At 33.6% G+C, this 17,531-nt stretch overlaps 1 protein-coding gene across 6 annotated transcripts in view; it reads left to right on the top strand.

The window, feature by feature from the left end:
* HnRNP-K (Heterogeneous nuclear ribonucleoprotein K) overlaps positions 1-17,531 on the top strand; it is an 88,205-nt gene that overhangs the window by 38,926 nt on the left and 31,748 nt on the right. For 2 of the 6 annotated variants that reach the window (XM_066397524.1, XM_066397525.1), the window contains exon 3: positions 11,795-11,901. In XM_066397524.1, the coding sequence (XP_066253621.1) occupies positions 11,809-11,901 (93 nt within the window). In that variant the 5' untranslated portion in view covers positions 11,795-11,808. Of the gene's footprint in view, positions 1-5,591; positions 5,791-11,793; positions 11,902-17,531 lie in introns of those variants that run through there. The other 4 variants (XM_066397526.1, XM_066397527.1, XM_066397528.1 and 1 more) reach the window with 4 other exon arrangements.

Raw genomic sequence — 17,531 nt, 5'->3', positions numbered from 1 at the left:
CTCGGCAAACGCCGACTATATACTACAGGCTTGAACTTTATGCTTATTGCTTATAGTATTTCGCATTCCTTATTGTTCTTGGCGCAGCCACAGGTACATAACACATAACATATCTGAAGTTCTGAAAATGAAACCATAATAGCGAGTAATTTAAGTTGTTGGTTAGAGCTTTGCGACACCCGCATTTCGTATATAAATTATATCGAAACGAAAAAGCTTGAAATTAGCACTTTTGGTTGATTGTTGAGGTTGAGAATGAATAAAAGTCTAACGCACGTTAAAGACGTGCTTAAATAATTAAAATTTTGCGTGTTTGTAGTGAAAGATCAGTGTTGATTAGATAATAATTATAAGGCTAAAACAGGCAAAAAAAAGCATGCGACCTTGGGGCGTTTTACTTTTGATTCCATATACAGAAAACGAGTATTTTGTTTACCTACTATTCAGCCTGAGTTATCACATCTTAAATCACTAATTCCCCCGTTAAATGCACGATTTCATTGGCCTTAATTGGGCGTATTACGCAAACTTTTGACTGTCGTGAGTTGAAAGAATTACGTTCTTCTTCATCAGTGATTTTTATGTCGTCTGCGAGACAAAAGAGGCCCATCTCCGATATTTACATAAAAGCCAGAAATAATACAGAAGAATGGTTTTATTTCCTCGATGCTGAAGGAAAATGGGCGGATTTTGTTTCATGGGGAGGTCATAAACGATTCGAAATAAGCGAGGAATTGCGGAGAAAGGGAATGTATCGATTGTGTGAACATCCATATTCAAATAGAATTGCGAAGTTAACACTACCAAGATAAAGGGGAGATTTAAATGTAATACTCATTTGAGGCAGAGTGATTAGCAATTTGGAAAATATGTTATGAGAAAACGATAAAATCATCAATTTCCCTATATAATGGAAATAAATGTGGTGGCATAATTTCCCGCATAAAACCTGCCACATTTTGCGCACACTTCTTCATTCAATAAACTTGAAAAGAACACATTAAGTGGGCTTCGAAAATGGTCCATGAATAATAATGCCGTGAGTGTGGGATGAATATTCACTACTTTACTTGCATGAGGACTTAACCTTGTCCTTGTGATCTATATTTTGTACAACTTTATTTACTACAAGTATTGTGCTTTCTGAGGAAGTTTTGCCTCACTTTTAGCCTCGTGTAGGAACTAAAAATAAAGCTTCCTCTTGTCTTCTAATAATTTCGGGGAGTACTAGAAATGAAACCAGGCGCCGATTCCTGTATTCAAATAAATTAAATTGACACAAGGTTTAGAAGTAAAGTGTGGCATAGAGCAGTGGATGAGACAGTTATAAATCTATTTTTCCTTTGGCTTGGATGTAGGCATTTGAATGGGGAATGTAAATGTCTAGCTGGAAATTTGGAACATTTTTTTTATTTAGAACTACATAGGTTTAAGATATGTTAGAAATGGGAGGAGAGGACTTCAATCTCGTTTTCCAAATTCTTCAAAACTTATTTCGAGCTTTCGACTCGTTTTCAATTTTTCAATTTTCGCCCATCTACATGATTTTGATCTATAAATATCAGCAACTTTCCATAGCGAATTCGTTTATTTTGGTGATCAGTTAAGGATGGTTTTGGTAATATTCTTAATTTCTACATCATTCAAAATTTCCTTCTGGAGTGTTTTATTAATATTTAAAGTCCCTTTTTGTAAATTTGCAACTTTCATTTTTCATAATTTTGATCCACCATAAAATCCAGCCGTTAGTGTTACTTTTACACACTTAAAATTTTTCAATTTCTTATAATTTCCTATAAGAGTTCCGATGTTTTTATGAATGTTTCGAAATTTTGTTATTTCTACATAATTTTTATCTATGAAATTCAGTTATTTGACATGATGAATTCGCATAAATTGTAAGTCACTTCAAGGTGTTTTTTTTGTTATTTTTATTTACCAAACTTTAGTTTAGTTAAATTTTAATAGAAATAATTCAAAATTCCCACCTAGAATTGCACTGTTTTTAGAGTCAAGTCGATTTTCATTTTTAATTATCTAAATCGTTCGTAATTTTCTTTAAAATGCATACTATTTTGTGAATGTAATAGATAATTTTTTGTAAATCTCTAACTCTCTTTTCTTCTTAATTTTGACTCACTTTAAAATTCAGTTATTTAAGTCGTTATTCAATCTAAGAAATCTCTTTGATTAAAGCGATAAATAATTGATTTTTAATGTTTTGGTTAATGATCTTTTTACGATTTGCTATTTCAAATTCCCAAATATTTTCGAGCACAAGAGCAGTAATGGTGCCAAAAAAAGTTTTTAGGTGTATAGAATTTCAAATTACAGAAAATAAATATTATTGAAACTGTAATAAAAGGTCTTCAATATCTCAGAGATAGGTTGCAAAAAGGATTCTACTAGAAGACCAATATATGGGTGTTGGGGAATCATCATCAAAACTAATGTCCATAAATCTATAATTTTCAAAATAAAGACTGTTGATTTCCGATATCGGTATATTCCATTACAGTTCTCAAATCCCTGGGTGTCTGATTCTCATAGCTGACGGGTGCATTGTCTTCTAATAATGGAGTCAGAACGATCTGTTAAGTCAGCCATGCTACTTAAATTGCAAACATACGTCATTTTGCATCATTCCCAGGGAACATTCTACTTCCTACATTCAAGAATCCAGTCCCTGGTGTGGAAATTATGTTGTCAGGGATGCTGGGTTTGACACCAATTGAATTGTCACGCATTAAAACAATTTTAATTGTTTTCTTGAACAATTACACGTCAAGAGAGTGTGTTTTTGAAATTCACTAGAAACTACACGAACAATATTTGTTTTCATGAGTAGTAGTAGCATATAACTTTTTTGCTTTAAAATTTGTAAATTGATATTGCTGGGCATACCCCTGGTGGAACTAAAATTAAAATTCCCACTGCAAACAAGGGGCTTTTCGTAAAGTCAGTATCCATAAAATTTCATAAAAATTTTACAAGCGGTTTCGGAGAATTTTTTATTTTTCCGATGTTAACCTGGCCTGAACTAAACCCCTGTATTTTCTTTGTAAAACTGTATGTCTCAAAAATTACATATTTGCAGACATAAGTTAGTAAATTTTTAATGTATTTCCATTTATTTCAATTCACTTGTGTCAAAAGATCTGAAACACCATTATTCTTCACTAAAAAGCAACATTCCCCATTCTTGGAAACATTTATTCATGTAAATTTATGTCATGAATCATTATTTTAGGAAGTGAAATACCCTGGAGCTAGAAATAATACATAATTTTCCTTTACTGTGTTCATTTATAACATTTTTTGTCAAAAAATTAAAAGATACACATGCACATACATATTTAGTGTCAACCGAGGGGAGAACCTTGACGAGGCTAAACAGTCTCTCAAATAACATCGACATTATAAAAAGGGCAAAGATACAAAATTATAAAAGCGATATGCAAACTCGATAAATAATACTTTCCAAAAATTCACAAAATGTTTACAGTTTTTCTAGATTTCAATTAGTTGAGACACCCTGCACGTGTTGTTGACATTTCTTAATGTGATATCAAAGGAAATATACATACTTGATGCCAGTTGTTGGAGCCGAAGTATGGGTATTTTGGCAATCATAAAAGATGTCGGTTAAATTAGAGCAAAGTTGCACAGTTTAATGCCCCTTAATCTGCTTTAAGAGTGGAAAAATTTTAAATACTTTCGGAGGGATTGTCGTTTTTCTTAAATATTTTATAAATTATTCATTGCATAAAGATGAAACTAGAAACTTGGACATTGTTAAAACACTGTTTTATAAGGTACTTGAATACGTTGTGAAATAATTTTTCCATCATGCGAAAATTTGTTTTCTTTTTTATAAACGATGGGGCAGCCAAAACCAATTTTTGTAGGTCTATTTCAAAATGTTATTTGATATTACATATTTATATTGAACTTTCAACATTTGAACAAAATATCTTGTTGTGGAAGTTTTAAGGGAGAGAAAATCAGATTTCGTGAATATTTTTGATATACATAATATGTACATCCTAGAATTTATCGCAGGCACTATAACCGAAACGGATCATAACTGGTGGGTTCATAATTGACTAATCATAAAAATTAAAGAGGAATACATAGGACCCTCAAAATATCTATCAATAATGCCACGCCAATGAGTTTGAAAGCAAATTTTAAAGTTTGTCGTTGAAAAATCGGGAGACCGCCTGATGAAGCCTGATTCTCATTATACAGGGTGCTCCTGAAATGACTGTACAATGCTTGACCCAAAATGCCTTAACCAGAAATAAACTGTTCTAGGCAAGCTTACCTATATCTAATGTTGCTTCATGTTGCCGCTACAGGGCGCCAAAATTGTCAAGTTAATATTGTTTTTTCAAAATAATTGCTAAATACTTTTATCGATTTTGACTAATTTTATATCTAAGAGTTACTACATAAACTGACGTGTTTTGACGTGAGCGGGATCTTTTTAATGCGTGGAAGTATTAAGAATGGCGCGTAGTTCATAAATAAAAGTTTGTATTTTTGTTATCCTTTGTACGAATGACTTTAATTTTTTTTCTTCCACTAGTTGACTTTATTTTGAAATTTTTTTGTCTCTTGCAAAATTTTCGCCAGGCATACAATTCCTTTAGAAAAAAATAATTTACGATGTCTTAAAATTCACCATTGAGAACTTTGACGCCCTGTAGAAACAAAACGAAGCAACATTGAGTATAGGTAAGTTTGCCGAGAGCGCCTTATTTTTGGTTAAGGTATTTTGAGTCAAGCATTGTACAGTCATTTCAGGGGCACCCCCTATATTTATATAAAATTACTGATATATGCCGAAGAAAAGTACTCATTCTAGTTGCAGTTTTTGGGCATAAGTCCTTCCTATCCCCGTAAGGTTGCTTATTGAAATTTCTCCTGTCAAAAAATTCTTCGAACAAAATAGATCTCCACACTTTTGGCATTTGAAATTCCGAATTCCATGACTTTGGGACCTTCCTTTCCAGCTCGTGAGAGGTAAACGCTGCAGGAGGCTCCAGCCCTGCTGTATGATAGCGGAAGTCAAGCTCAAAACTTGGAACAAGGGAGATTTTGAATGAAACCCTACTTGAAAGCGACAATAAACGTAAAACGAAATATCAAATTATCATCATTTTGGTGTCAGATAGTTATTTCGTTGGTTAGAGCTGGCCCTCACCAACCCCACTGATTTTCCCATCCGCCCTTAGGTGATTTGTTCTATATGCAAGGGAAGGACACGCACCGCCCTCTCTTGATTTTTCCATCTTCTTGGGCGATTTGCAGGTAGATACTGTGCAAACAAATGGATACGGGTCAATTTGTCTGTACAATATTCTAGAATAGATATCAGATGGTAACGAAACGTATAGTGATAATCAAGAGCAAAAGGGCTTTTGACTGTATGTTGACTCGCTCAATATTGGAGACTTTGGTAATGTTTCTTTTTCTGCTGAGGAATGTCATTCGAACTAAAATGACGGATGTAAATCTAGCCACTATTGTCCGTTCCTAATGCCTCGTGTAATCTTAACCAGTTTTATCAAGGCAAAGTCTGAATTCTCGTTCAGTCGCCGTCGGGTTTCGTCCTAGGAAGCCAGTTTTAACGTAGATATACACTCGGTTTGTGTTTTCAACCAATACATTATACTGTGGCATTGTGAGTTCGAGGTTACTTACCTTTTGGCATTCGTCAGTGTGCCTAACCAACCTTCCCCATTGGATTTTACATTTTATTTTGTATACTCACACTGTTTACAGGTAATTACTAGGCATAGAAAATGTATTCGTTACTCATTCAATAATGATAAACTCCGTTTGTTGTATAGTTTTACATTGATACTTTGCATTGGCGTTTTGATAAGGCAAGTCGTAATGTGCTTAATATCATTTCCTATAATTGTTTAGAATGGTATATGATGCGTATTAGTTTCACAATGGAGAACGCTCAACATAGACTTATTTTAAAAATTATCAAAAATGGGGCTGCACTAGTCTATGTGTGATTAAATCAAAGTCCTGGTAATTTTACGAAAAGGATGATATTCATGGAAACGTTGAAATAAAGACACGGTATTAGTCAGTTTCATGGTTTCCAGTTATAGTAGGTAATACATTGGTTTAGCGGTTCTTAATCCAATTACCTTAGTTTACTCCAGCGATAAGTTGTTGATCGAATTAAATGCAACGAAAAGTCATGTTTTTAGAAAAAAATTTACTTAACCCAAAACAAGCTAAATAAAAGGCTAAATACTACAAAGTTAAAATTTAGTTAATTTTCACCTGCTGGGGCAAGCATTAGCAATTAGTGTTTTTTTTATGTTAAGTGATGAAAGTTGTAATGGCAGTTCCTAATGTTTAATTCACCGCCAATTTTTCAAGTTCAGTGAACTGAAGATGTAGCATTTTATTTTTAGAGCTGTGGAATGTTAATCCGAGTGTTCTTTCTTCTGCCGTATGACTGATTAGTTAACGATATTAGAAGAAATAGAAAGTGAAAAGTGGAGAGATGTAAAGAGATTAGTGGCTATTTTTATATTAAATCTTCAATAGAGATTCCTGGAAAAGATATAGTTTTGTCATTAATGCTTCAGGGCAAGATATTTTCTCTTTAACAAAACACAACTGTTTAAGGATTTACCAGTACCTTGAGACAGAAATTTCCAAAAACAAACCAGAGATAAACAAGTGTTGCAGTTGCAAAAAGTAAATATGCCCCATATCTTAATAAAAACCCCAAATTATGCGAATTGAAAAGCTGAATTTTCCCAAAATTGGAATTAAAAAACTTAAATTCTATGGTACTAAATTGTTCAATCTGTATTGTTCGATTTGATGTTGCGGTATCAGCATATCCATCTTCGAAAAACGGTCAGTCACATTAAAAATATTCTTCAGAACTTGGGTCGGCTATCAAATTTCTTATCCATGAGCCGAAAGGGAGAAATTTATTGAGCAATTTATTTGAATAAGTAACCGTGCCATTCTTTGTTCATCACAGATAATTGGCAAAGTTTGAGTAGGATAGCACCAAAAACTTCCAAGTTAATTCGCCAGGAGTTACAAGAATTTAACTGGAGGTAATTAAAATGGATTGAACTGTACGCCAAGCCACGGCAATCAACAGATACTTCGCTGTGCGAGTAATAACCGGAGCCATTCAAAAGTACCTTTGTCTTTCCTCTCACATGATAACCACATTCTCAAATTTTTGAAGCTGGTCGTAATGACGCATGCCTTATGTGGGTCATATTTGTAAGACCATTATTCTACACCATTTTCAAGTCATTACCGAGAGCGATCTGCTTCCTAAGTTTCTGAATACAGCCTCAAATGTGGCACGGAAAAATCCCAAAATAAAAGTTTCAACTACTCCGATTCCTCATGTGTTAAACATCTAGTAAAGTGGCATCAAACTACACTAACAATACCATGTTCTCGGTACACTATCAGACTAATCTAGCGTAGCATCGTTTACAAGCATTAAACGAAGTTTCGTCCATGGAATCCGTAAGCTCATCAATTCCATTAGTTCGGCAATGCATTCCGTGTCACCGTGACCTGTAACAGAGACAAAGGATATCGATTATTGTTTAATCTCCATAAATCTAAAACGGAGCAGTCATATCGCTATCCAGCTTTATTTTAGATCAACTTAACTCCACAGATGTTTAAGAACTCAAAGATTTGTTAAACTGGGATTTGAATAATACATTTTCAGTTGATAATGATTTAAGGCCAAGAGGTTGGACAATACTGTGGTAGCGATTATTAATCGAGTATAATTAGGGCTATTACTTACGGATATACAGAATACGTTTATGGGAAGAATGATTAACGACTGAGCCGAAATTTTGAACTAATTACCAGCCTACACCTGGGCCACTTAATGGCAGAGCTGTTTATTATTCATGACTTCTTCCAATGTTTAAGAAACGAGTCCATCATGTGTAATCGAGCGTGCTCTCAAGGTTGGAACTTGAAACCATGTGTGTTTGTTTATAATCTACACTGTGTGCTACTCTAACTATGGATCACATTGTTGCGGGGGTGTAAAGTGTAAGGTATGATATTTCTTCCTCGTTTGAAAAATGAAGCAGATGGTGTGTCAATCTATTCAGTAAACTCTCAATGATTGTCGAATTGTTACACTCTCTGCATTTCTCTAAGTCATGTTCGATTCGGTTAGTTCGGGCTACAATTTCTCGGGAAACTGTCATTGAAATTTCCAGGAAATGTTTGGTAAGTTTCCGATATTTAGTGAAGTGTTTCATTTTATACTGGGTGTAAATTTTACCGATATTTGTAATACAGGAGGCACCAAATTCGTCACGGATATGAGGGTCTTGGTAACGGTAAAACTACGAATTCAGTCAAAATGGAGCAGATGTCCTTGTTGGGATGCCAAATATTCTATCAATCACAAAATTCCTGATACTTTCGAAGATATCGAGGAATAATGGAAAAATACTTATATTTTAGTTTTGCGTAAAACATTTTAAAAACGGTGCAGAAAAGAACGATAAAAAGAAGACATTCAGCAATTTTGTATTAAAAAAATCTAAATTTTATAATCAGATTTTTCTTGCCATTCAGCATGCAGAAGATACACAGCGCATTTTTTCTTATGAACGTGTTGCTGGAAACCGAGGTAGTCCTTCCTTACATAGAAACATCGTTTAAAAAATAACGTATCCCCTATCACTTCCCAAAGACGAAATCGCTTTCATGCCGATTTTCTCAATTTTTTTTCACCCAAAAAATAATTGTATATCCTATTTCCAGTTTTTATCATCGCCTTCAAGCAAATCTGAAGTTTGCCTATTGCTATACGCAAAACACAACTACGAAATTCCAATGATATGCATATCAAGATCGTTGACCTAAAGCCTGATCCAGACATACGGATTTCGGTAAATCTCGGATAGCGAACGTTCGGCATTCGGCAAATGCCAACTATCACTGTAAATGTAATCGCTCTAGACAAGAAAATATTCGTTGTTCGTGGTATTATTCATCATTTCCACCTGAAGTCGGTAAAATATGCTAAATCAAATGGGTTAATATTGTACAAATATTGGGAAATAGGCTTACTTGGATGTACTGACTGCTCGCCAGGTAGATATTATGCGGAGTATCAGAATTGACAGCATTTGTCTATTATAGATAAGTTAAATATTGTGTTCAAATTTCGTAAATTGTAAAGACTGGAAACTGTTATTTGTTTGATGAACAAACATTAGGGGAAATAGCACCTATTTTGCACTAAGGCGGGAAAGTGGATAAAAAATGGAAAGTGCGGAAGATTTCCCACCCACATGCGTGCGTGTATAAAAATTGCATTTTTATTTTAAAGGCAGATGAAAATGATTTAATTAAAACATTTTTGAAACTCGAGAAATGCAATTTAGCACAGTGGATATCTTTCAACTGTATGCTAAATACTATCTATATAATTAAGCAATACCACCGCACGCACAGGCTACAAATAGACCAAAAATATCTATCTAAAATTCCACAAAAATATACCCTTGCTTGCCACTCATACACACATAAATAACCTTATTGCCTTCAACAATAATTTTAAACCTAATTGCTAATTATACAGGAATGCTGTTAACTTGATGGAGAAAAATGCCATGTTGCGTTTAATACACGTAACTATTAATAGTACAAAAACATTCCAAATATTACTTTGTAGCATCTATTAAAAGCGTTATGTACCTATTACACACAATTCTTGTAAAACATCAATTTGCCAATATTGAACTGGCACAGTCCACTGGTTATGGGGAATTGCGACAAAAGAAGTCTGACACCCAATTTGAATATTATAGGAAACATTAATAAATAGCTATGTGTTTTATATGTAAATTTCGAGTTATGAAACTCAATAACCCCTGTTTATTTCCCAATGAGTGGCTAGTAATACGCAATTATGGGAATAATGCTTTTATATTTCATCAATATTTGACATGGAAAATGTTAATTTTCGGACGAGTATCGCAAATGTAAATGGTGTCATGAATACAGTGATCTTCTTGATGAGTCCTATTACCGGCGAATTATTATGCTTCTCACATACATGAAACTAATAACGAAATAAAATTCTTCTGAATTAGTCGCTTCTAGAAACGTCTCAGATACTGATTCGTTAATAGAAAGTTTGGCAAACATTCCAAAGGAGACCCGTCATTTTATTTTTTAAGTGTCTGTAAATAAGCGGTAATATTCAATTTACTTGATAAATACACTCCTTTTTAACACATCCGTTAAAATGAGAAATAAATGGAACGTTGACGACAAAAAGGTTAAAAACATCGCCATAGAGACGTGGCTTTATGTCCAATTTGTCCTGACTTTCTGAGATGAACATGTCCGGAAGCTTGGAAATTTCAAATAATAACCATAGAAAATACGCTATGAGGGCTCTCTAGGAGGTTTGTCATGGGGGCATGAGCAACACATGCCCTCCTTCCCATATAGATCGCGATAACGGTCTGCTAAAGTCCAGGATCTGAATTACCTACGTGTTTTAGTTTTAACTCATCTTTTAGCCCAGTAAACCTATCAAAACTGTGCCAAGAAAGAGTTAAATCTGATCATTTTATGACCTCCTCTCTGACACCTCATTTTAGTTCAGCCCAAACTACTCAATTATTCGATTCTATTGCTCCCACACCGAGACATAAATCTCTCGGACCATATGCGCTGTTGAAATATCATTGAAACAAACATCAAAGCAGTGGAAGAAATTAAATGATATTGACCAGTTCAAAAGAAGGCGAGAGTAGTTAAGTGAGCAGTGAAATGAGCTTGCTGGTGATTACACATATTATTTAGTGGTAATTGTGGGGCCGGTGGAGATGCTTTGTTGGATTTATGCAATTAATAAGCCGGTTAACGCGGAAATAGCAATTTTATGGTGGGTTATTGTTGCCTCGTGCCAGGTGAGCAATTTCAGGTAGTGCGATCATAAAATTGTCAAGAAAGAAGACCTTTTCGCGTTGGAAACGTGAAATGGTTGTAACGAAGAAGTCAGATTTAGCAGATGTATTTCTCACTCAAACTTGAAACTGTGAATTAAATTGAGGAATTTGTTTGTGGTTCATCGTCAAATTTCTGTTACTGCCGACCAAATAAAAAACAAGAGAAGACACACATTGCATTGAGAATTACGTATCTGAGTATGAAAATGAGACCACATGAATCGTTATACACTTTTTAAGAGAAAATCATATGCATCCCTAGATAGTTTTGCAAATGGCTAGGAAACGGTAACAGATACGAAAACAATGCAACCCAACGAAAAGCTTTCTAAATTGAACAGCGAATTCAAATTACATTACAAAGACAGTAAGTGGCATGCAACAAAAAAGCTTCGAGTGGTAAAAAGGATCCTGACCTCAAATTCATTCCTCGTCACTGAATTGTTTTAGGATTTAAACTAACAGAAATTTGGACTAATGGAAAAGTGTTGCAAATATCGAGTAACTGGGGTTAAATAAATTATCAACGTTTTTATTTCTCTAAGAAGTTTTAAATTCTGTTGAACCTACATTGGGTAATAATAGAACACGCTCAAAAGCATCCCTGATTTTAAATTTTGCATATTGTTTTTTATTTTTTACTTCAATGGGGCTCTACGTGGCAAAGATCTTATATCAAGAAATTATTGTAAAATTTTTACTTACAAAATACTGATTTTAAACGTTTTCAAAGAGCATTATTTTCAAATTATTATATTTGTAAATTTTCGTTTCAGGTCTAAGTTTAGCCATGAAGCGAGGAGCTGATGGTGATATGGGCGGCCCGCAAAAACGCTCAAAGAGGGCTGGTGATGAAGAAGTGCGTTTACTTATTCCCAGTAAGGTAAGCTAATACAATTCTCGGTTCGGCAATTTAGCATTGGAAAAACTAATCCAAAGAGAGCCATCATTCATTAACTACTAAAGGAGAAATTTTCTTTAAAGGACGTTTCAGCAAGATCATCTTCATGAACCGGATAAGTAGTGTTGAGGTTTTAAGACAAATACGATCCTGCAATCTGCTCATCAAATTTCGTGTATGAAATACACCTTGAATTTCTAGAATTAAGTCCACAAATACCTAAATCTCAATGGAAATATTCCGTATTGGAATAAAATATTCCCGTTCAAATTTGGAGAATGGAACTCAAACAAAACTCAGAAACGCCCATATTTTATTTCAAAATTCATTTTTCACTGTATCATTTTCACATCATTCAAGTGAAGGTCTATTCTTACTCAACTGACTTTAAATCTTGTAATAGTTAATAAAGGCATTTAGGCAGTAATAGCACTGCATTTGCATAATTTGCTAACTTAAAGCGGGAAAAGCTTAAAGCTGAAATCTTGAGTTTTCACTAGATCAAATTAATAGCTACTTGTCAAATCAAATTATCAGACAAGAAACAGTCAGCAAATTCAAGTTTCAAATTCTCTGAGCGTGTTCAGTGAGTTTGTATCAACTTTTAATATGATCATATTGACCCTATTCGGCAGAATCAACAGCCATGCAACTTTTGGGATTTTTGCTGAAACAGTTGTAGAAAAGTTGCGCAACTGTTACCTATGCTGAATGTGGCCATTCAAATCGATCAAATGAGAATACAAATATCGGAAAAAGTTTTTGGCATCAATTAATGTATAAATTATTTTGACATAACACAGAATACTCGCATTCGGATTTGCCTCCAGGGGAAACCTCAAAACCCAAACTAAAATTAATTTTCCTTATGTTTATGTTCCTGCCTTTATGATATTAATGTCCCTTAAGAATTCTAAGTATTAGTTGTACGAAGTAGAGAAAAATAAGGAAAAAGGACTTTGATTGCTAGTGGACGCGCTCCCCTTAAAGGATCTAATGCTCCACTTAACATCAAAAGCTGAAAAAGTTAATATTATTTACCTGTGTCGTCACTACAAGGACAGTCATTTTAACATCTCAATTTAATTCAAATCAAATGATTGATTGATCAAATGAACAATTTGATTTCGCCCAATTAGATGCATTGAGGTGTTCTGGAAAACTTGCTACAACATTTCTATTGTTTGGAACACAGTAAATAAATGCTGATGGCGTTCATGCCTCACCCTCTCTTGCATTTCACATCTTTATCTAAGTTTATTGCTGATTGATTCCCATCAACACAGAGCTTTTCCACTGTCTTAAATTTGCTTTACTTATGCCTTCAAAATGTATTAAAAACTGAACTTTTAAGGAAAAACAAGTGGGGATATCCAAATCTCGTTATTGAGTCGAAGACCCAAACCACGAGTTTCAAATTTTATAATTGGTCAGTGAAAGGTAAAAGGAGCTGTTCATTCCAAGAACTCTTCCACTGAGGACTATTTAAAGATAAGGCAGAGTCTAAAAAACTGAAAGACCTCTTTAGAGAGTAGGCCTTTGAAGCCACAAAAAACAGATGGGAGGAGAATGAATCACTGTTATGGCACAATTCTTACCATTTACTGGGAACGAAAAATAAAAAAATCCGTTCTGGAAATATGCCACACTGTCGAGGTTTCCACTAAGAAAATGTGGAAAATAAAATGAAGAAAAGAAATTGAAATTGGAAAACCAGTTGTGTTATATAATATTCTATGAGATTGCTTAAACTGCCAGTTATGAGATCTTCCTGAATTCCTCAAATTCTGCTTACTCTAAAGTATGTATGTTTTATACATATATGAATTTAATTTAACCTGGAGGCGGACATTTTTCCAATCAATCCTGGAATTAGTTCAGTAGTAAATCCTACATTTTAGTGGAAATGTTTGCACCGGATTTTTATTATGTTTCGGTCAATATTTATTTAGAGCCTTATTTCAGTTAATTTCCATAAAAAAATATCTGAAACGTCCAAACTGAAAAAGCGTAATAAGGATTAATACAAAGCCCGGCATTAAAACCGCCCATGGAAACAGTTAATGGGAAAATTCTAACCCTGCCTCATTACAAAAGCGAAAGGGTGCCCCGGTATTGATATAAATTGATATTAAATAAGGGTAAATGTAATGGCGTCACAGCTTTAACCGCCCAAAAACTTCGCTAATGACATCGGATTTGTCAAGTTATAATTAGTCAAACTCTGATGGTTATTTTTTAACGAGGAAAGTTTATCAGTCGTTTTGCTGTTTCTTGGAATGCAAAAGGTTATTCTTTTGAACTCTAACTGATTAAAGATTTACTGTCAATTTTGAAGACATTCGTACAATTCAAACAAAACCTGAATGAGAGCTTCATTCAAAGAGGGGCAATAATTCTTCCTTTACGGCGAAAGGCCCGTTATCAGAATTAGTATTTTTAAGATGAGGCACCGTTGCATCAATACTGAATGCTAAACAGCAAATTAGCACTTTAACGTTAAAAAGATTTACATATCAAGGATGAAACAAACTCATGAGATATTATCCAGTATGTCTATTTAAGTTAGCATCATATGGGAAACCTTTTTATTATTAATTTTACGAAAAAAATGTATTGTTCATAAAAAGTTCTGCATGGTCTTAAATCTAAAATGAAACAATTAGATATCAAATTTTTGAGTTGTATACCAGTCTTCTTAAAAATAGAATTTTTCTCAAGAAAATTTTAGTACTGTTAGTTTCAATAATGCATATTTATCTCTTGTTTATTGAAAACATGATAACTTTCCGTCTCTTAATATGTTTTCATATATATTCATAATAATTGCGCAATTTAAATAATTAATTAATGCATAATAATAATTTATTTTACTAATAGGGAAAAACAAAGAGAATAAAATGTGTATAGCTATGTAGAATTATTTACTTTAGCTTTAAGTGTGCTGTAACTAGTGCCTCGATCCTCTCTTTCAAAAAAATTAATCGTTCTTTGACAATGAAGTTCAATATGTGTCAGAATATTTAACTCTTACAAAGACATGAACAAAATTGGCTCCAATAAGACAGTGCCTTATGTCACAGTATATTAATTGTTAAAGAATATCTTCAAAATATTTTTTGACTTACTAGATCTTCTGACCTAACTCTTATGGATTATTTCTTATGGGTTACTTAAAACAGGAAGTTCACCAGTACAGGTCGTTTCAAGACGTTGACCATTTGGGAAGAATCATTTCGGAAGCATGTCAGGAAACTGCTTCAAATATAATGAATGTATGAAGGGAATTTGGCAAAAGAACGATGTTTTGAAACAGAGCTTGGCTATATCGATGCACTAATAGAATGACTTCAACCTAAAGTAAATAATCCTACGTAGTTGCTCAAATTATTAACTCTTTGCCTGTTCCTATTATCAAAATAAATTATTGTTATGCGTTAATCACCTATTTAAGTTGCGGAATTGCCATAAAAACATATTAAGAGACGAAAAGTTATCATGTTTTCAATAAAGAAGGGATAAATGTGCATTACTAAAACTAACAATAATAAAATTTTCTTGAGTAAAATCCATATTTTTAAGAAAGCTGGTGTACGACCCCAAAAATTGGATGTCTATTTATAATACTTCAATTTAGGTTTAAGACCGCGCAAAACTTTTTACGAAGAATAACTTTTTTCGTATAATTAATAAGAAAAAATATATATGTATATTTATAATATAATATAATATGTATATACAGTGTGTCCGGGTTAAGGATTTAACACTTTCGTAAAACCTTTATTTCTTAATCGATTTTGACGTTTTTTTTTTTGTTAATTAGGTATTCAAAATGCGCATTCGTCTAGTGGATACGATCCCTCTTTATCCATAATCATAACCAATTACGTGCATTTTTATGGGATCAAATTTCGGAAAATACTATTAGGGCTTTTTTGGGATAAAAACGAAAACAGATTCTTAATTAGAATGACCTAAAACTTACCTGTTCCGATTTTCATTTTTCTACTGTACAGGATTTTCGAGAAAATCAATAAAACATGTTTTTTACGTAAACAAATTTTAAAATTGGCAAAAAAATTTATTTTAACAATAATTAACTAAATTTTGATATTTTCAATCAACCCCCCAAATTCTCGTATACATTTTTCAATACGTCGACGATTATTTCTCAGTACTTTACTTAGTTGTTGTGGAGTTATGCTCTGACAAGCTTCTCTACTAGTAATACGAGCACAAAACGTAAGATTTTTTTTATTCCAGAATACAAGTTGTTGAAGAACATTTCAATTTTGTTCTTTCAATTATGCCAAAGTGTTTTAAACATTAGACAGATATTTTTAATTCATTACTTTGCTTCCTTTTTCCTTTGCTACCTGCAATGTATGCGGTATCCACAAGTTAAGTATGCTGTGAAAACGAACAATATATTGCTATGGTTACGAACTGTTAGGTACTAACTGTTGGTTTGCTGTTCGTAACATAATCAATTTCACAGAAGTAAAAAGTTCGAAAAATGTCTTATTCGCTGCAAGAAAAAGTAGAAATAATAAGATTAGTTGGTGATGGGACGCGTACTTTTCGTGAAACAGCAAATGAATTTAATCGACGACATCCAGAACGCAATATTAGTCATGTAACAGTCGCAAATATCAACAGACGTTTTAATCGTTATGGGACAATTGTAAAACTACCGGAGCAGCAACGTAATCGCGAGCCTCAAGCAAACCAAATAATTTTAGATTACTTTAATACCAATCCGCATTCAAGTCTGAGGGATGCTAGCAGAAATTTAAACATTTCTAAAACTCATATCTGGGAATGTTTAAAAAGAAGTGGTAAGAAACCTTTTAAACCAAAATTTCTTCATTCACTTGAAGCTGGAGACCAAAATCTAAGAATGGAGTTCTGTTTATGGCTCTAGAGTATGTATCAAGATGATCCTAACTTTTTAAAAAACATCCTATACACCGATGAAGCTACGTTTACGACAAATGGTGTAGTATCGACACAAAATTGTAGAATATGGAGTGATCAGAACCCGAATTGGATAATCGAATGTAAACGACAATACTCCTCAAAAGTAAACGTTTTCTGTGGTATCTTAAATCAAAAGATTATTGGGCCATATTTTTTCAACGAAAATTTGAATGCTGCTCATTTCCTGAGGTTCTTACAAAATGAGTTTAGTGACGCACTTGATGAGCTTCCCCTGAGTTATCACTACAATTTACATTTACAACTTGATGGAGCGCCCATTCATAATGCGGTTAATGTGAGAAATTGGTTAAATGATAATTTTCCCAATCGCTGGATCGGACGAAATAGTCCTCTCATTCGTTGGCCACCACGATCTCCGGATATCACACCCATGGATTTTTTCGTTTGGGGAACAATAAAAAATAAAGTTTATGCCACAAGACCCCGGACACGAGAAGAGCTTTGTGCGCGTATTAGAGAGACTTGTCAGAGCATAACTCCACAACAACTAAGTAAAGTACTGAGAAATAATCGTCGACGTATTGAAAAATGTATACGAGAATTTGGGGGGTTGATTGAAAATATCAAAATTTAGTTAATTATTGTTAAAATAAATTTTTTTGCCAATTTTA

Source organism: Euwallacea similis, chromosome 15 (genome assembly GCF_039881205.1).
Source record: "Euwallacea similis isolate ESF13 chromosome 15, ESF131.1, whole genome shotgun sequence".
Taxonomy (NCBI): Eukaryota; Metazoa; Arthropoda; class Insecta; order Coleoptera; family Curculionidae; genus Euwallacea; species Euwallacea similis.
The sequence above is the reverse complement of the archived record's forward strand: the minus strand, read 5'-3'. Positions and strand labels throughout refer to the sequence as shown.